This window comes from Paroedura picta, chromosome 9 (genome assembly GCF_049243985.1).
Source record: "Paroedura picta isolate Pp20150507F chromosome 9, Ppicta_v3.0, whole genome shotgun sequence".
NCBI classification, from domain to species: domain Eukaryota; kingdom Metazoa; phylum Chordata; class Lepidosauria; order Squamata; family Gekkonidae; genus Paroedura; species Paroedura picta.
In genome coordinates this window covers 21,855,584-21,876,548 of record NC_135377.1, presented here as the reverse complement: position 1 = coordinate 21,876,548, position 20,965 = coordinate 21,855,584, and the positions used below count along the sequence as shown (strand labels likewise).

Sequence of the window (20,965 nt, the reverse complement as noted above, 5' to 3'; positions counted from 1 at the left end):
ATTGTAGCACATGATGGTTGGTCACGTAAGATTTTCTTTGTGTACACTTACTGCATGTGCACGGGGGTCACTCTGACCAACTACAATTTTCCATTGTGTATAATGCAGTGAAAAAAAGCTCTGCAGCATGTGATCTGTGCATGCATTTTGTGCTAATATAAGAGCCCGATCACAAGTTGGTAATGTTATAAAGAAGAAGAAGAAGAAGAAGAGTTGGTTCTTATATGCCGCTTTTCCTACCTGAAGGAGGCTCAAAGCGGCTTACAGTCGCCTTCCCATTCCTCTCCCCACAACAGACACCCTGTGGGGTGGGTGAGGCTGAGAGAGCCCTGATATCACAGTCAGAACAGTTTTATCAGTGCCGTGGCGAGCCCAAGGTCACCCAGCTGGCTGCATGTGGGGGAGCGCAGAATCGAATCCAGCATGCCAGATTATAAGTCCGCACTCCTAACCACTACACCATACTGGCTCTCAGTCTTTAGCAAGTCTTTAGCAAGTAGGAGGAATAACTACCAGTGGTTAGCAGTAAGAGGTGCTAATCACAACAAGATAGAGATGTTTCAACAATAGACAACTATTTGTGAACGCTATCCCGTTACCACAAGAGTAGTAGAAAATATCAAAAATCTAAATATTTCAGCATTTATTGTAGTTTCAGGTGGGTTGGTCTAGATTTGTCTGCAGGAGAAGAGCAAGAGTTGAATCCAGTAGCTCCTTAAAGACTAATAAAGTTTTCCAAGGTATAAACTTTTGAGTCTTTCAGTTGGTCTTTAAGGCGCTGCTAGACTCAGTTATTGTCATATGAAATTTCACAGCTTCCACCACTCACTATTTCCTGAGGTGTCCCACAACTACCACTGGCCTTGACCAGACTGAAATCAGTGATTGCTCCCAAGTGATGAGTGCATGCATGGGTTAGACCAGGGGTAGTCAAACTGCGGCCCTCCAGATGTCCATGGACTACAATTCCCAGGAGCCCCTGCCAGCGAATGCTGGCAGGGGCTCCTGGGAATTGTAGTCCGTGGACATCTGGAAGGCCACAGTTTGACTACCCCTGGGTTAGACTCTGTGTCCAAGTGTCTTTTCCCACATTCCTCAGCATAAAAGGTGTTGGGCGTCTAATACAGGAACAACTGCAGGAGGAAAATGCCCCCAGAAGTTCCATTGGGTGTGCACTGTTGCACATGAACCCACACAAAACCCTCTAGAATGGATCACTGTCCATTAGCTCCCCCTGATGGCTGCCAGTGGCTTTCTTTAAAAGACTGAGGTTTTCTGGAAACCAGTTTCTGCCTCCAGTTCCAAATTTCTTTTGTAATTAGGTGGGCTATTTGATTAAATATTGTCAAGCAGTGGCTCAGTGTGTCATACCTAGTGAGCTTCCTGAAATATTGTTCTTACTAAGAGTTAGTGGACCCTCATGTGTAACACAGGAGACAAAGTGGGGGTCTGCAGTGGGAGAAAGAAATCCAGAGAAATCACTTTCCTCTGGTCGGAAGCAGATAGCAAAATACAGGGCAATATAATTTAGTTTGTGTTGATTACTGAAAACCAGGTTGGCTAGTTGTAGCATGACATTCTGAACATTTCCATTCAATGTGATTACAATGTTGTCTACTCTGTGTCAGTAAATATTTGTGAATGGTATTTGAGAGATTTAATCATGGTATATGCAACAGCATTGTTGATTGCAGGGAATATCTAACAGTACTGGGCAACTGGCTATGAGTGGCGGCTTCTAATCTGGCAAGCCGGGTTTGATTCCCTGCTCCTTCACATGCAGCCAGCGGGCTGACCTTGGGCTCATCTCAGCCCTATAGTGCTGTTCTCACAGAGCAGTCCTGTCAGAGCCATCTTAGCCCCACCTACCTCACAGGGTGTCTGTTGTGAGGAGAGGAAGGGAAGGCGATTGTAAACCGCTTTGAGACTCCTTCTGGTAGTGAAAAGCAGAAGAGTGCATGCACTTGAAAGCTCATGCCTTGAATAAATCTTTGTTGGTCTTAAAGGTGCTATTGGACTCTAATATTTTTGTGCTACTTCAGACCAACACGGCTACCCATTAGAATCTCAGCTTCTTCTGTTTGGCTGTTAACGAGCAGCCAAAAGAGCTTCTTGTGGCGCAGGGTGGTAATGCAGCAGACATGCAGTCTGAAAGCTCTGCCCATGAGGCTGGGAGTTCACTCCCAGCAGCCAGCCTTCCATCCTTCCGAGGTCGGTAAAATGAGTACCCAGCTTGCTGGGGGTAAACGGTAATGACTGGGGAAGGCACTGGCAAACCACCCCGTGCTGAGTCTGCCATGAAAACGCTAGAGGGCATCACCCCAAGGGTCAGACATGACCCGGTGCTTGCACAGGGGATACCTTTATCTTTACCTAATCAGCAGCCAACTGGCTGGTTACTTGACAGTGTTTAGTCTCTGGTGACCAAATCCCAGCCTTGATCCATGGGGTACGTTTTAGTACTGTAGAGGAGGGCCTCAGTTAGCCAGGGGACACTGATAGGTTTCCATATCTGTGTCTCCATCTGTACAGTCCCAAAACTTTCAATTGCTCTTTAAACTAAACTTCTCCCCCCCCCAAAGTAGAAAAACAAGTTTTCTCTGGAAAGGTGCTGAAATGGGGGGAAGTGACTGCAGATGGCATTAGCCATTTTTGTGGTTTCCATCGCTTATCTTGCAGGCTCGTGGATAAGGAATGCATGCAATGCTGACTGTAAAATAAAAAGTAATTTAAGTTAACCCCTGAATAACGTTTTGATTTGTCAAATAGCTCAGTTCATAAGCTAGGTTTTGCACTTCCCAGGTGTAGTTTTTTGACCACATTAGCCAGCAGTCCATTTCTTGTAAGTTTAGCTTGTGGAATGTGCTATGGTATGTCACATGAGACATTTTCTGAAGTTCTAAAGTACATTAGAAATAAATTTGAAAGTACTTAGTTTTAATCTGAGCCTACTTGGTGGTCAGTGTGGGATTACCAGCTGCTTTTTTCATCAAACTTACTTTTTTGTTGTTGTTGTAGAAGTCCATAAACAGTTTCCTTCTTCTTAAGCACAAACATAATAAATAAGTGTTCCAGAGCCATACAAATCTTTTGTAATTCACTGTGATGGCTTAATAATGACAACCATTCAAATCAGCTTGGATGTGGGCACCCGTCACAGAGCGGAAGCTTTTCAAATTCTCCGTGGCTATGGCCCTAAGTGTGTTGGAGTTCCATCTCTAGCCTGTTGTCAGAAATGTGTGTGGACTAAAAATGTCATCCGAACTCTTTCCATGGAGATATTTTTCTCCATCTTGACTTCCTTACAGCATCAGCGGTTGGGGGACCATCAACATGATCTCATCCATTCATCCTGTTTTTCTCTCCCCCCCCCCCAGCACTGCTTTGCTGCAGTCTTTCCCAAAACTGATCTCAGTACAAACTTTGTTTTGACAGATTGCAGATTTTGAATGCCACATGGGTGGGAAGGTGTGCATTTAAGTAGTTCAGTTGGTTTTCCAGCCTCCATTTTCCCCCACTATACTGGTATGTTTCTTGGGAACCCCTTAAAAAAAAAACCCGGAATTGTCAGATCGTTGTCACAGTTTGCTAGTTCCCAGATTTCATTTTTTAAAGTCTCTAAACTTCTCACTTGTGGAGTTTATAAGGGAATAGGTGCAGGAAGCACAAATTTCCTTACAACTCCACAATGAAAAGGGCTAGAGACTTGATCTTTTTTGAAAAAGGTGAAAACTATGGGCTAGTAGATCATGGCAGTAGACTGCTATAAGGTTACACTGATCTGTAGCCATCCAGCAATTCCTGTTTTTTAAAATGAAGTGCAAAGGAGTGAGGCAAGAAAAGCACAGGGAAAATGACTGTATGGATGCTCTGTTGCCCCTGCCCCATTGTTCCCACCAGCACCTTTCTGGTGTTGTCCCTGCAAAAGCCTCTGGTCTTTATTGTAAATATATATAAATATAATACCTTTGCTGCTTAAGGAATGATCCTAGGCATTTGAACAGGCAGATGTGTCCCTTTATCAGCAAAGGACTGCTTGAGGTTGGGACTGTTTTGCCTGCATCAATGGACATTGTGTATTGTTACGTTTCCCTGTCTGAACACAATTCTATCTTCCAGTATTTTTCCCCATATAAAAACAGTAACATGATTGTGTTAATTTTGACTTTGCAAAATAAAGGTAACAATGTTAACCATGTTAGTGTTTTATATATGAATATTGATTGATGGTAAGGAAAAGAAGGGAGAAGCAGGTGCAAATAAGGAGAAAATTCAAACCCGTGGTTTTGCATGCCAGCTTCTCTGTGCTTTATGATGCTTATAAAGCCTTCTGACCATGATTTTAATGTAGATCCCAAATGGATGTGAAACAGTGCAGTATGTTTGACTTGGACGTGCGGTTTTCAGGAAGGGTCTGTTTTCTCGTAGCCCTGAGCATTCTGTTGGCGGGTTGGCCTGATGTCTTTAAAGGAAGCTGTGAGAACATTATTTGAATAGCACAAATACTGAGCAATACGTGTGGCTCCATATGAAGTGATGCTTGTTTAACAGAACACAGTGCTGATGCTGCGATCTTAAGAACTCTTGTCTGGGAGTAAGCTTTTGTGAAATAAAATGAGACTAAGTAGACTCCTGAGGCTTGCACTCTAGAAGTACTTTAGTTCAGGGGTAGTCAACCTGTGGTCCTCCAGATGTCCATGGACTACAATTACCGTGAGCCCCTGCCAGCATTTGCTGGCAGGGGCTCATGGGAATTGTAGTCCATGGACATCTGGAGGGCCGCAGGTTGACTACCCTTGTTTAAGACTAACAAAGTTTAATTCTAGGTATAAGCTTCTAAGTTTATTATAGACTTCTCATTTTGTTTGCTATTGAAGTGGACAGGGGGCAAAGTTATAGTCACTTGGGGTCCTCCAAACCTTTGACCCAGCCCTGTGACCAGATAATGTATCCTGCTGAGCCCCCACAAGAAGTGTATTTCTGTTGCAGCAGGGGTGAGTCACAAATGCAAGCCCTGAACAAAGCAGATTGTAGTTGCCATCTGGAGGTAGCCAAAACAAGGACAGTAGGCAGTATAGTAGTTTGTTAGAGACAATTCAAGCGGCATTCTAAAATTAATGTGAATTTTCCACACCTTACTTTTAAGAGCCAGCCTGTTTTGTGTGTGTTTTGTTTGTTTGTTTTTGAAATATCCCACTTTCCCCTTATTGTTGTGCTTCTAACAGTCTTTCTGGCAATGATATTCATTGTAGTTTCTTGGATTCCGTTTCCCCCCTGATTTTTGAAATGTGCCATTCGATGCATTGATCCGTGGACAACAGTTTCCCCCCTCCTGGATTTTATCCTCACAACAACCTTGTAAGATAGCTAGGCTGAGAAAGACTGACCAAAGATCACACCATGATTTTTAAAGCAGTAAGGGAAACTTAGGACAAACTTACTTTGATTACATTTGGGGCGGCGCTACTGGGCAGGGGTGAGCTGTAAGCTTCCTACAGAAGTATCTGACTGGCAGCTCTAGGGTGGCAGAGTTCTGTGCTGCACCTGAGTATTGCTGGATGTTGCACTGTAAGATCGCTTTGCAGCTGGGTTGGCTTATCCACACAGAGCAGTCCAGTTGCAAATAATAGTTGTGCAACAACATCAGTGTTTGGTAATGCATGGACACAGCTCAGGACTGCATGGGCCCTCGGTCGGATTCAACAAGGCAATTCTCAGATAAACCAGGAAGGTTGGTAGATGTCAACTGAAGGTGGAACGTTATATGTTGCGAGCCATATAGGAGCGTCTTGCGTTTGCCTTGTGAAGCGAAATGGCATTTGATAGGGTGGAAAGGAAATGGGAGGAGATGCTTCATTCTTTCCCTCAATCTGTCAAGTCTCCCCAGCAAACAGCACCCACCCTCCTTACTTTTTAACCCTGCCTCAAATCTGGGCTCAGTTTGGAAATAAACCTGACCTGTGTAACGGACTGGGAGGATGTTCTCAAGGAAGCATTGGGGTGTGGAGAGTTTTAAGCAATTGCCTGCCATGCTCCCTTACAAATACGCCCTGGCTTGGCTTTTGTATTCCTGATTCCGAGTTGGGCTGGGAAGCTCACATCTGTTCAAGTGTGTAGCTCCTCCCTCTGAGGCAGCTGCTGTACCAAAGCACAGCTTTACGAAGCATACCCCACCAACTTTGCAGGGCAGAACGAATCTCGGGACACGAAGACCAGGAAGGGGTGTGTCTAACATTGTACAGATCCTGAGGCATAAGATTCTTCTCTTGCATATGCATGCACCCTCCCAAGTGATCAACAGATCTGCATTTTCCTGTCTCTGACTCTGTCCTAAGCTGTGTCTCAACTGGAAGGGGTAGGAGAGAGAGTGAGGATAATTTTTTTTTTAACTTTCAAAGCGGGTATTCTGCCCGATTAAGTTTAGAGCTGTTTTGGCAGCAGGTTTGTGAAATAGGAAACCACTTTCACAATTGTGCTCCTTCCCTTGTCCTTCCCTCCACTCCCACCCCAGTTAGACAGCACACTTAGAAAAGGATCAGTGGGAAAGGATGCAGCGATTCTTACAGACACACACATTAAGTTAGAAATGTGATGGTATATCACGTTTTCTGGTTTGGCTATGGCCACCCCAGTGGACTTTGCTGTTTGACAGATGTGGCTGCCCCTTTTTGTAATGCCTGTTGCAATTCTGGCCGGCTAATGTTTATAACGTTTTGCTGGCTTTTGGCGGAGGATTTAACTCTTTCCCCAGTGGCTGCCCCCCCTCCCCCATGGGGTCCTGAAGGCAGTCTGAAAGCAGTTCTGGGGAGGAACTGTGAACAGAATGGGTTATAAGGATTGAGACCATAATCCAGGGGTAGTCAAACTGTGGCCCTCCAGATGTCCATGGACTACAATTCCCAGGAGCCCCCTGCCAGCGTTCGCTGGCAGGGGGCTCCTGGGAATTGTAGTCCATGGACATCTGGAGGGCCGCAGTTTGACTACCCCTGCCATAATCCCTCAAACAGTGGGATTAAAACATATCAAAGTCTTGATTGCATACTAGCAGCTCACCCTTGCCCAGTAGAGTTTGGCTGAAAGAACGGAGTGGGGACATCCTTTTTCACATGGTCACTGTTAAAATGTTCTGTTAATATATTCAGTCATCTTCATTTCGGTAAGAATTGCAAATGCACTGAGAGGTGGCAATATAAATTATGATGATTGTTTGTTTAAAACAGTTTAGTCTATTTTTCTGCCTTGAAGAAGCTTAGAAGGTCCTAATAAAAAAAACACAGTCCTAATCAGCACCATTAAAGAGTATATAAAAATAAGTAAAAATCTAGTGGAGGGTACCCCAGCAGCATGAACAACAAACCAACAATGTGTACTCTATTTGCATAAACAAACCACATAAATATGGCTATTATATAGTCAAGGGTTTCTTACAGGAATGGACTTGGTGTTTTCCCTTTTCAACTCTAATGCCCTTTAAATAATTGGGGGGAGGTATTTTATGTTAGGGTTTGATTATTGCAACAACTACATTTTGCTCATGGAGAATCATCCTCACAGGGTAGTCCTAAGCAGAGTTATGGCCATCTAAATCCATTTAAGTCAAGGTAGAAAGGTTTTAATGCTGGTTAGGATTGCACTTAGGCCCATTATGCACGGAGTGGAAGGTCCGTATTCGGGGCGGAATGGCGGTGGCTAAAATCACCAATTATGCATGCTGCAGGCAGCAACCGGGCACAGAGTCAACGTATGCCGCCGAAAAAGCTGCGTTAGCGAGATGCGGAAGAAAGTGGAGCTTCCCGGGACCAGGGTGCAACCAGAAGCTGCTCCAGAATAGTCGCGTGCATAATCGGATACTCTGGGTTTTGCCGCCATTGTGTTCCGTCCCGTGCGTAAGCTGTTTTCTTCGCTTCTTCCTCCTCCACGTTCTCCATGCCGCTGTTTCAGCGGCCGTGCATAATAGGCCTTAGTGAGGGAAGTCCTCTCCTCCAACAGAAGGGGGGAGTCTTTGAAACCTATCCTGTGTTCTGCCTAATGAAAAATGAAAACTAGTGTTGACTGATCCACAGTTCATTGTGTTCTCCTCCACCAAAACAAATCAAGTCCCATGTGGTACAATGCTTGATACAAAGCTCAGTGGTAGAAAGTGTACCTGTAAGGCAAAACCACAATATGTGAAAATGCCGCATTAATATGCAGCACAGTGTTAATAAATCCTTTGTATTTTGATGGTGTTTTAATGTACTGGAGCAAAGAGGTAGGCTGCATCTCCACCTATGGACCCGTCTGCTCTTATCCAGACAAACTCCATCTACCTGTGCCGTTTAGCAGTGCAGGGAGCCTCCTTCACCTGAATCTTGTCATTTGGCATGGTGCAAGCCCAGAATCTTTGCTGCTTCCAATTTAAATTATGCCCATTAGCAGCATGATCCAATGACATGATTGCTTATGGTTTTCCAGAATAAAATTTGAGCTGGAAAGCCTTTCCATCTTCTCATCTGTAAAGATCTAGACGGGCTTTCCATTCATTCTTCCTAGCCTCTTCAAAGAGAGAGAAGAGTGATATAAGCTCTGTACAGATCAGTCTCTTTTGTTACTTGTAATTGTAATCTATGAATCATAGAGGAATGTTATGATTGACGTTCATTGAGTGTCCTCATTTTGCAGTAGAGTCTAACAAAGCCTAGTAGCTTGCAGATTTAGCTTTGATTTCATATTTAGCTTTGTAATCATGTGAATTGAGATGTAAGCGTATCAGTTAAAGCAACAAAATGGAGTTTGAATGTATCTGAATTAGCTTTTGGTAGCTGAGATGAAAAATCTGGCCTTTGATCTCTTTGGGCTGTTTTAAAACTGCTGACTTTCTCTTTTAGGGATGATACTACCCCGGAAGATAATATTTGGAAAGGCATCCTCTCTGTGATTTTCTTCTTTCTAATAATCAGTGTATTAGCTTTTCCAAATGGTAAGTAAATATTTTTGTGTGGTTTTTCTTCGTTTTAAATTATGTTTCTCAGATACTTGCGCTATAAAAATAGGGCTTCAGCACTTGTCTCCTAAGGCACTAGTTTTCTTCCATGGGTAAATGTTACTTGGAGTCTTCCTGGAACTGCAATGTTAAGGGAGCCTCAATCTTCCATGGATCAGAAGGGAACTAGGGCAGTGTAATAGCTAAGACAGAGACTGGATCTGTGCAATCAGAAGAAGAGCTGGTTCTTATATGCCGCTTTTCTCTACCCGAAGGAGGCTCAAAGCAGCTTACAGTCACCTTCCCTTTCCACTCCCCACAACAGACACCCTGTGGGGTGGGTGAGGCTGAGAGAGCCCTGATATCACTGCTCGGTCAGAACAGCTTTATCAGTGCTGTGGCGAGCCCAAGGTCACCCAGTTGGTTCCATGTGTGGAAGCACAAAATCAAACCTGGCTTGCCAGATTAGAAGTCTGCACTTCTAACCACTACACCAAGCTGGCTCTCCTAATCTCTGCCATGAACTCACCAGTAAGGTTGTATATTAGAGTCTTCCAACTGCAATATGGGGTTAATAATACTGTTCTACAATGCTGGGCTTTTGTGAGGGTTGCTTTGGTAATATGGGAAGACAACAAGGAAAGCACTGTGCGAATGCCCAGTTGTTGTTGTTGGTTGTTCTGCTGTAGTAGACATTTAAATGAAAAAGCAGGATCCTAAGTCTTGAGGTTTTCCTTTAGAAAACCGTAATTTTAAAATGGAAACGTGCTTTTTTTCTGCCTTGTGGCCAGTAGGATTAAATTTCTTCCCCTTTCTTCTTGCGATTAGGCATTTAAAACACTGTGATCCTATTTACCTCTTCATCAGAAACATTGAAAAGAAAGAAAGCTATATTATTATATTATTATTATTATTTTAAATAATCCATGAGATACCGGCAAAAAAGAGGAAGGGAAGTTAATGGAAATAAAAATAAAAGCTGTGATCCTAAGCATGCTCATTCATGTCCAAGCCCCATCAGTGTCAGTGAGACTTATTGCTAAGTAAATATGCTTAGGATCAGGGTGAGAATGTGTTCCTTCCCCCCCCTCCCCAGCTTTCCAATAGGGAAAGTGCCTAATGTGGAGTCAGACCATAGGTCAGCAGCAGCTCTCTGAGATCTCATTCATTCTTCGCATTTGTATCCCTTGAAGCCCTTTCCAAGACCTGCTGATGCTTCAATTGAAAATGTCAGGGATTGGAGTGAACTTTTTACATTCAAGGCATGTGCTCTAGCAGCGAGCGGCCTGTTGTAATTGAAAAAGATCCAGGTCGAGTTCCTATTAGGCTTGAAATGCCGTTGGCTTGATCCTTTGTGTGCTGACTCCCAAACAAATCTCACTAAGTTCCGTGGGGTTTACTCCCACATTGTTTGCATAGGTGTTCAGCCTAAGAAGTCTTCCCCATCTTCGTTCTGTATGGCTTTGCTCTTAAATCGAGATTAGTGGGTTAGGCCTGTTCGGCACTTAGCTTATCCCATGAATTTCGTATTTTTAGACGTAAGAATTTGTCAAGATGTTTGTAGTCATAAGAAAAGACCCTGGTTTTAAAGGCTGATTGTTATCAGGCTATCGCTGTTGTAAGCCCTAGATCAGGGGTAGTCAAACTGCGGCCCTCCAGATGTCCATGGACTACAATTCCCAGGAGCCCCTGCCAGCATTCGCTGGCAGGGGGCTCCTGGGAATTGTAGTCCACGGACATCTGGAGGGCCGCAGTTTGACTACCCCTGCCCTAGATTAAGAGTGAAGCTTTTGGTAAATGTTCTGACATAGAAAGGGAGCAAAACTTAGTCTTGGTTAACTGAAGCTTCCGTCTTCCACTGAAAATTGCGGCAACACATCAACTATGGTCATTATCCATAGCAAAGGATCACTTGCTCCTACCAAGGTAAATCAACTAGGCCTAGTAATCATGTCATCGTAGTAGCAGTCATCATACTGGGTCCTGTGTGTTCTCGGCCACAGACTGAATATCAAGAACACTCAGAGAAGAAAATATAGCTGCTGATAAGAGCACTTTATAACTCCCCCAGGACTAACTAGTTTCCCTAGCTACGATGGCTCGGACTGTCGGCCCTTGTAGCCAGGCTGCAGGAGAAGTGGTGAGCGTCAGCCAGAACAACTCCCCAGAGTGATGCCGTTGTTAGGGGCTTCTGTGAAGCATTCACTCAGTCATCCAGGCTGCAGGTTATCAGTGTCTAGTTTCCCCTAGGAGCAATTGAGGTTGCTCTGTGTTATTTCTTGACACCGAGGACACTCAGATGATACATTACGAAGCTGAGCACCCGATAAACGCAGGCCTAAATCACTCTAATGGGAAGGCCACGAAATGCAGCAGATGTGTACTTTCAGCAGCCCAGGGTATTGAGGGTTAGAGAGGCTTCAGACACCTCAAAATAAACCGCTTTGAGCCATATAATCTGGATTTGTATTTGATCTCAGCTGGTGCCTCTGAAAGGTATCCGTTTCAGTTGTGTAGCCGAGAGGACCGATTTTCCACACGAATTCAACCTGTGTCTGTGGCATTTGATATCCTGGGTGCTATCTAATGTCTGGCTTACAGGACGTTTTGGGTGGCCTGTCTGGCAGCATTTTATGAAGGTGTGGCAGGAGAGAACCTTTGCTACAGGAATGTGTCTCTTTATTTCACTTAGAGTACACAGGAGCTTGCTTAAAGTACATCACAGAAAATTAGCATATTCAGACTGAACTAAAAGCCTTAGACACTGGGGAAAGAAAACTGGATGCTTGGGGCAGAAGTGCTTCTTAAAAAGAATGTGGGCCCATAAAGAGGCTTTTAAGGGATCACAGAAGTTAACTTATATACTTTGAACTGTCAGGACAGAACTTTTTTGGGTGCTGTATTTCCCCATGGAAAAATTTCCACCCTACATAGGTAAATACAGGCTGTCTATAGTTGTCAGAGCTGTATTGTACACATAAAACATGGAGAAACTCCAGTGCTTCTATATGGTCCAAGCTTGCCTTTTTTTGCAAACATTATTTAAAGTATGTAACTTTGAATCAGAAAATGTTTTGATTTGATATTTCCCCAGGTAGCCCACATCGTATCACTGTGAAGTACGCAAAAGGCGTGCTCCTTCTCTGTAGGTCTTAGCAAGTTCAGATCATTTCTGTGGAAGGGTATAGCATGGTATAGTGCTTTGAGAACCAGACTAGGGTCTGGGAGACACAGGTTTGAGTCCTCAGTTTCAGAAGGTTGCTGGCTGACCTTGGGATAGTCCCTCTTCGCCTAATCCACCTCACGGGGTTTTTGTTACAGGAAAAGCCACTCCAATGTGGTTAGAGTATTGAGTTAGGAACTAGGAGACATAGGTTTGAATCCCCACTCTGCCATGGAAGGCCTCTAGTTGACTTTGGCCAAGTCACTCTCTCTTAGCCTAACCTACCTCATAGGCTTGATATTGGAAATCTAAACTGGAGAAACGGGGAATGATGCGGAAAGGGGCTAGAAAGATGTACCCAGAAAAGCTGCTTTGGGCCTCCTGTGGAGAAAAGGAAGTTATGAATGGCTGAATACATTAATTAGGGTGGTAAACTCCAAACCATTATACTCCACTGAGGTCTCGCCCCACTGCAAATCCCACCCACGTCCAGCTCCAATCCCCCAAAGTCTCCAGGTATTTCCCAACCTGGAGCTGGCAACCCTAAACTCCACACACCTCAAAACAATTCCATCAAGCAGAAATTTGGAGGGGAAGGCCAATATGCAGGTGCAGAGAGGCAGGTCTCAATTAAAGTTCTTGAATTAATTCAGATGTCAAAATTATATAGTTTAAGGATACAAAGTTTGGCATTGACTTGAAGGCAAACAGTTGAAGATGGGTGAGACCCATCTCTAGTGACTACGCTGAGTTTTACTGTTTCCCTAATGGGATAAGTTCTTATTAAGGGACATGGTAAGCCCATATCCTTAAAGTCACAGAATAAATCTAGATGTATGCAATATTACAGGTAAATGTTATTATGTTCTGAAAGCAGCACTCATATCAATATATGTAAAAAAAACATTTCCCCAGAGCTCTAAAGAAGGAATGGGTCAACTCAATTTTTGGTGGTTTTCACTGCAAAACAAATGGGCCACAGTCTTGAGGAGAGATGACAAATTCTGAGTATACGTATTTCTCTATTATCAGTCTAGGTTTAATGGATTTAGGTAAGAATCTCAATTTGATGCAGAGCTGGTATAGAATTGCATCTTTTTGGTTGCTCTAAGCATCCTGAGATTACCTTTAGGCATATTTTTGCATACTTCTTTTGTGCATTGGCTCATTTTCCTGTAACTGTTATTTCTCCTCACAGGGCCTTTTACTCGCCCACACCCTGCAATATGGCGCATGGTTTTTGGTAAGTCTTTTTGTAAAAAAAAAAATTCCCTTATTATTCTAAACAACGATCTAGGAGTCCAGCAGTGCCTTAAAGACTAATGAAGTCATAAAGCATAAGCTTTCAATGAGTCGGAGTTCACATACATCGGTTTGTCCATTCAGCAGATAATGTTTATATTAAAAGCTGAAACAACTGATAGGTTTTGTGTGTGCGTGTTGGGGGGAGACTTCAAAAGGCAGGCGAGGCTGAAGCAAGCTCTGGTCAAATCAGTCCGCTCAAAGTTGGTGAGGGTCGCTCCCATGTGTTGATAGATGGGAAAAAATAGGATAAACTTAAAATCAGATATACTTAAACTGCAATCTATTGAGTTGGGATTCTGTTCTTAAACTAGTAAAATATACTTAGTGGAGTCATTTCTTATCTCTATGACAACGGACAATCAAAATGTTGACACAAAGGTTCACAGAAAGGAATATGCACAATGTAGCTGAGGACCCAAACTGTAAATGTTAATTTTTACAAGCTTCTTTATGAGTCACTTTAGTTATCCTGTGCTTTAAGCTGCTCTTTTCGTCATGATTTCTTAAGCTTTTTCTAACCCAGCTTTGCTAGTTTTGTAATTATTGGATGGAATGAATGCTGTGTTTATTGTTTTTGTATGACTAAAATTTTGCTTGTCAGCTGCCTTGAGTACTTGCCAATGAAATGCAGAATATACATTTTCTTAGGGAATGAATGAATAAAACTTCTTGTGCATTGACTGCTGCAAGAGTTGACATGTTTGAAGGGCACTCATCAAATTGCCACCATGGCCTACCATTTAAAAATGGGTAGAGTATCTCTTTGAACTTTCTTGGGCGTAGCACAAAGCCGGTCCAGATACTCTTGTTCCATATGATTATCTGACACTCAGTGCCTAATTTTAAAAGTCCAGTGAACTCATGCACAAGTAGTAGCCCATGGGACTTTTAAAAATAGGCATTGAGTATCAGATAAATAGGGAGTGGAAGACTGGAACACACAGCTGTACCCAGTCATCTCTCACTCCTGACCATACTTTGGTGTTCAGAGAAGGGGGGAGGGTTGCAAAAAGCCTTCCCACTGTTGCTACCTCTGTGAACATTTAAAACCAGGGTTAGGCTTCAGTCTGTTGAAAGGTTTGGGGAAAGTTTCCAAGAGTTCCTGGGATACTTTGGAAAAAGAGACTCCGGCCTCCTGACACACCGAGATAGTTTCAAAAAATGTCACCCTGTATAGTTACAATAATCTGCAGACCCTCTGAGCGTCTGCTGCTGTTCTGCTATTAATGTTGGCACTGAGTTTCCATCATGAAGAAACATTTGGATGCCCTTCAAAAACCTAAGCAATGACACATCTGCTCCATGAATAATAGATTATACCTTTTTGACTGCTGTACCGTTTTTGTTCCAAATCCTGGAACTCCTTCTTTGAACCTGTCCATGCTGACAATATACCAAAACGAGAGTTGGGAGTCGACCGTGGCAATCACATAGAGTCCTTTGATTATTATAACTCACAATTTGGTCTTTAATTGATTTGCATCACAAATGCCAGTGCAAGAACATTTGCACTTTATCGAGGTGGAAATGAGGGTGTTTCATTGGTGGCCTGATCTAATTGCCAGACAGTGCCACAACTAATGTAATATTAACATAAGAAGAGCTTTGCTGGATCAGACCAAAGGTCTATGCAATCTAGTATCCTGTTTCCCTCCAAAGCCAACCAGATGAAACTGGGAAACCTAAAAGTGGGATAGTGGAGTCCAAGGCTGCAGGGAGGTCTTGTTGTTGCTCCCCAACAAAGGTACTCTGTGGTTCCAAGCAACAACCATTGATAAACCTATTCTTCCTCTTATCTGAGCTACTGGCCAACATCGTACTGTGAATACAATTGTTTAGAGAAGTACTTTCTGGGATTTGTAGTCCAGTTGAGAGTGATCTCAGTAGAGGGAAACTTCCAGCAATTGTAATTTATGAACACGTGGGGGGAGGGGGGCAGATGAGGTCTTTATTACTGATACATAAATTAATGGCTTGTCTGTGGTTTAAGGGTATTGTTCTTTGAGCAAACATTTTAAGTGTCTAGCCCATTAAAAAGATTTATCAGTATTTTACCCCTTCTGAATTTGTTCTTCTGCAGGTTTGAGTGTTCTCTATTTTCTGTTTCTGGTATTCCTGCTATTTCTGAACTTTGAGCAGGTAAAATCTGTGATGTACTGGTTGGACCCCAATCTCCGATATGCCACAAGGGAAGCAGACATCATGGTGTGTATTCTCAGCACTGTAGAGGAAATTTCACCACCTTTGGCCCCTTAATAGAAACAAAACAGCATCAACAACCTCTTTGGAAAAGATTAGAACATGATTTTGAAGAACAAAACAGGAAAGAACAAAAGAAATAGCTCAAATTATAAAAATATTTCTTGGATGTAAAATCTCTTCCCTTTACGAGGATATTAAAAAAGATTCTTGATTATAAAATGATCATAATGTGATCAGGCCAGTATTTGAAGTTTTTTAAAATAGGGCTATGCTAAGACAGCGGTGTATATTGCATGTGGTAGACCCCATGTGGTGATTTTATTTTTTGTTGGGGTGATGTCCTGAAAAGACAAGACCATACTGCTTGATGTATTCAGGCAGCAGCCTTTTCAGAACTCTTTATCAGCTGCTGTAATTTTCTTCCCCCTCTTCCCCCCCCCTTTTTAAAAATAGCTCTTCCTTTAAGTAATATTGATATGCAACCAAACCAGTCAGATTGGGCTATGAGATGACATCACCAGGGAGAAGTAAGGCTAGTTCAAAATGAGGGCAATACATTTAGGATATTGGTGCTCTGCATCACTGCTGAAGTACAGTATTTGCTGGCATATAAGACTACTTTTTTCCCCTGGAAAACATGCCTCCAAGTGGGGGGGGGGGGGTCGACCTATACGCCGAGTGCACTTCAGTTGGGATATAAATAGCTGCCCATAGTGGCCCATAGTACTGTATTTTGAGTTTAAATGTTGGGGGGTCATCTTATACGCCCAGTCGTCTTATACACCGGCATTTACGGTAAATAATACAGGATAGTAAGCTAATTTGGTAAAAGAATTCGGCATGGAGGGGAGGGGGCTGCAAAATCTGGATTCCCTGATAGAAAATTTGGGTTTTTTTGGCCCTGTGAGTATACCCAGCCCTTAAAGTAGTTTCCCCTCAAATTCCCTAAATATTTTGTTTAGCTCATGAATAAATGTTCAAGTGATGCACTGAGAGCCAGTGATTAAAAACAACAACATTAATTAAAAGCAACAACATGTTGATGACTGTTACCCAGCGACACATGTGGTTAGCCACTATGCGAGAGAATAAGCTGGGAGCAGAATATTCTCTGGTTACAGAGTGGTCTGGAGTTTATTTCCACTGGAAATGTTTCCAAGGTAGACTTGCTTGCTGATCTTTCTCTCTCTCTTTCCTCCCCCCCTCCCCTCCCCTAGGAGTACGCTGTGAATTGCCATGTTATCACTTGGGAACGGATCCTGAGCCATTTTGATATATTTGCTTTTGGGCATTTCTGGGGCTGGGCAATGAAAGCATTGCTGATCCGCAGCTATGGGCTTTGTTGGACGATTAGCATCACCTGGGAGCTCACAGAGGTAGGTGGTTCACTGTGAGGAGATGGGAGCCTGCGAGGCAGAGAATGCTCTTCGAGCCACCTGTCTAGACTGGGCTGAAAGCTACAGTCCTCTGAAGCCTTGCAAAATGTTTTTGTTTCAGGAAGGTACTTGTGTCCTTGAGGCAGGATGTGTCTGATATAGCCAGTGATGCGGCTTTGTGGGCAGTTTATCACCGCTATAGGCACAATCATTTACATAGCTCAAGTAAATTACTTATCCCGTTAATTTGACACAAACACATTGTATTCTTCGACATTTTTCTTTTTGCACACAAACGTACGAAAGATGGGGCATGTATGTTCAGGATACTACATACAAACATATTATTGAACTCCAAATTATTTGGAAATACAGTGGATGAATGTAGACTTTGATATTCATGTACCTTATGGGCAGATTGCCTCATCTGGGTCCTTTATCTCACTCTGCAGCTCTTGGCTCTTCTTGAAGCACATAATTTATTTAGAACGTTTCTGTCCCACCTTATCTTCTGGTAACCAAGTTGTGAAGACATAAATAATAGTCCAGCTTACAAACTTAAAACATAAAGTTCCAGTGTAAAAGCATCCAGATTTAAAACACACAGAATGAACAAAGACAAATCTGCTGGAAGAATTTATCTTCTACCAAATGCTCTCTGAGATAAGACTGCCATAGATGACTCTCTACCTGTAGCAAGTGAAGGAGTTTCTTTATCCTTTCTGGCAGGCTGTTTCAAAGGACTGGGCCCACCATATTAAAAACGTTGTAGCCATAGACAGTCCTAAGAGGGAGCGTCTTGACAAGGAAGCTGTCTGCGGAGTGTAACTGGCCTGGGAGTGGTTACTGGGAGAGGAGTCTCAATAAGTATGAAGACCCTAGGCCATGAATAGTTTGAGTGCCAACACTTTGAATTAGGCCCAGAAACAAACATGTAGCCCGAACTGTTGATTCAGCCTGGAGTTAGGTGTTCCAAACAAGTGACCCCAGAGAGGCCTGGCTGTTGCATTCTGTGCCTACTGGAGCTTCTGTACAAGATCCTTGTGGTTAAGCATCCTTCTGTGTGCCGTCTATTCCATGGGCTGCTTGCAAGCTGGTTCCAGCTGCCCAAGCTATTTATATTCCTGGCCATAAGCCATTTATGTAAGAGAATGGGATGGCAGCAAAGGTGGAGCCCTGAATTTTCTCCAATTTCTTTAGCTACAGCAGAAGTGAGCTGGGATAGTGTTAGTGCTTAAGAAAATGAGTTGTGATCCAGGGGCTGTATGACTCAAGTCTCACCTCTAACACAGGGACATTAGGTGGCCATACGTCACCCATTCTTCCTCTTGTTCTTGCAATCAACCCCATTTGTAGCTCTGGAAGAATATTGGCCTGCTTTTATAGGGTGGTGGTTGAAAGGACTACAACTATGATAACGTAAGTGAAGGGCTTTGAACATAGAAACTTATGTGTCATCCATGCAGTCTAGCACCAGTCCTTAACCTTCATGGATGCAGCCAAAGATTCAGTCACCAGGAAAAATAACTTTTTGTTTTGTGTTTATAAAGTATTGTCATATAGTTCAAATGCTTTTGCTCCTATAACATTTATTAAAGCTTGGATGTTCATATTACCTGTGATTTATGTTAACTGAGCTGGCAAAGCTGACCTTTTCCCCCCAGGAAGCTGCAGTGTTGTAGCCTAGTGCTTTGACCTTAGACTGATACTCAGTATTGGGCCAGATTTAAAGCACACATCACATTAGATCAACCCAGACATTTTGACAAGGTGATATGAAATGTTCGCTGATGGATTGAAACAGTAGGCATGTCACAGATTCTAGAGGCAAATCAACCCACTGGGCTATTTTTACTGCAAGTTAAATTGATCATGTGACCCTGCAACCTTGGATCATAAGCTGCTTAATGTAAGAAACTGTTTAGTAAGTTCTCTCTGGAATATCCCATGCCGGGTAGTTTACTGGTGCACACTATATAGTCACAAATGCCTTTCCTTGATGAGCTCATGAGAAAATATGCCACCCCACATCTGTGACATGTTGCATCTTCTCTGGCACGCTCTCAACAGTTAAAATTGTGCCTGTTGCATATTGGGGATGAATTGGCGGGTCAATTGCTTGTGCTTTTGTTCTTTTAAAATGTTATAAAGGCTGAACCGGGTGACAATGAATAGCCTTTTGTGCCTTAGAAAATACAGAAAAGTCTCTGGATCTCAACTGTATCCTTGAACGTGATTCTCTGAGTCAAAATGCTCCCCGCAACGCATAAGTCTTGGCTGGAGACTACGAATGTTCAACACTCACTAGGTTCCCCAGGGCAAGGTGATACCAGACCTGATGTTGCTCCAGTTCCGAGACAGTTCAGAGACAGATCAGCTGAGTCAGTGCAAAGGATTAACTCTGCCTCTCTTTATTTCTAATTGATTTTTTTTTGTAAGAGTGAATAAACGCTGTGAAGCAATATGCTTCCAAGTATAAATCAAGTTTGTACTTAAAGATACCCATCTGGCTCTCCCAGTTGCCACTCCAGGAGTGAAAAGCACAAGGTCATTTTTGCTTGGAAGCTGCCTCTCAACCAGCGTGCTAATGCCAGATGCTTCTATTTGAACACTCGTTAAATAGGGAAAGGTCAGAAGGGATTTTTACTCTTTAGATCAGGGCTAGTCAACCTGTGGTCCTCCAGATGTTTGTGGACTACAATTCCCATGAGCCCCTGCCAGCTAATGCCACCGACGACTCAGCCTGTAGCCACCAGGCGATTCTCCTCAATGAGGGCTACATTAAGTGGACTCCCCCCCCCCTTCCTATATTTAATGCAATATTAGCTGTATAATTTTTAAACGTTTTAACTGTATTTAACTAATTTTAAAATTTATTTTTGTATATTCTGAGAATGTTATGCATTTCATTGATGACATTGTAATCTGTCCTGAGTCTTTAAGTCATTGAAGTATGCTACTTAGAGCAAGCCTTTAACAGTGCAAGGATACGAAGTTCTTAGTTGGAGCAAATCATGATGCTGGTGCATCATGAGACAGGCAATTTATCACTGAACAATAATGGTTTTGGAAACATGGAACTGTAATGTGAGAAAACAAGCCGTTATCGTTTTCCTGCCAAGCTGATCCAATGCACTCTTGAAGTCATGAGCTTGATAGACTTTTGTCAAATTCAGCTGAATTATGAAAAGTGTTTTCTGTATTTTCAGCATCTGTGGTTATGTAAAAACATGTTTTTATGTTTAAGCGGGGGGGGGGAGGGGGGTAGCAACTTTTTACACGTATGGATTTCTCACCCTGAATCTCTTTGCTGTATTCTGTAGCTGTTCTTCATGCATCTGCTGCCTAACTTTGCTGAATGCTGGTGGGATCAAGTCATTTTGGACATCTTGCTATGTAACGGGGGTGGCATCTGGCTGGGCATGATTGTTTGTCGTTTCTTGGAGATGAGGACCTATCACTGGGCCAGCTTCAAGTAGGTCTCAAGTACCAGCCAATAAGCATTGATACGATACGATAACATTTATTGTATGTAGCCAAAGGCCATTACAAAACACAATTATAACAATATGGCACAAATATAAATAAATAAAACAATATTTCTCCAATACTGGGTACCTAAAAATGTAAACATGGACAACTAAGTTACAATAAAAGGGATAAAATGGTGTATCAAGGTGGAGGCTCCTGTAAAAATGCATTAGCTCGAATCTTCCTGGCAGCCAGAGCACCCTATATGTGCCACCCTATATGAGATATAGGGGTCGACATCTGATAACAGATAGCATTGTGTTAATAAGACTGCTGTGTGAAAACTCTGAAATTGCAGGCATGATTCCATTGAAGACCATTAGAACACTTTACAGTGCACCCCTGAGCAGAGTTGTATCTTTCTAAGCTTGTCAACTTCCACATATTTAGGGACATGTAGCTGTGCTTGGGATTGCACTGTGAAGC

The 20,965-nt window shown here is 42.8% G+C and overlaps 1 protein-coding gene across 1 annotated transcript in view; it reads left to right on the top strand.

Annotated features, from left to right (window-relative positions):
• Positions 1-20,965, top strand: part of PTDSS1 (phosphatidylserine synthase 1) — a 39,426-nt gene that overhangs the window by 1,967 nt on the left and 16,494 nt on the right. Inside the window, exons 2-6 of the mRNA XM_077351846.1 lie at positions 8,868-8,959; positions 13,324-13,368; positions 15,511-15,635; positions 16,850-17,008; positions 20,332-20,483. Of these exons, the coding sequence (XP_077207961.1) occupies positions 8,868-8,959; positions 13,324-13,368; positions 15,511-15,635; positions 16,850-17,008; positions 20,332-20,483 (573 nt within the window). The remainder of the gene's footprint in view (positions 1-8,867; positions 8,960-13,323; positions 13,369-15,510; positions 15,636-16,849; positions 17,009-20,331; positions 20,484-20,965) is intronic.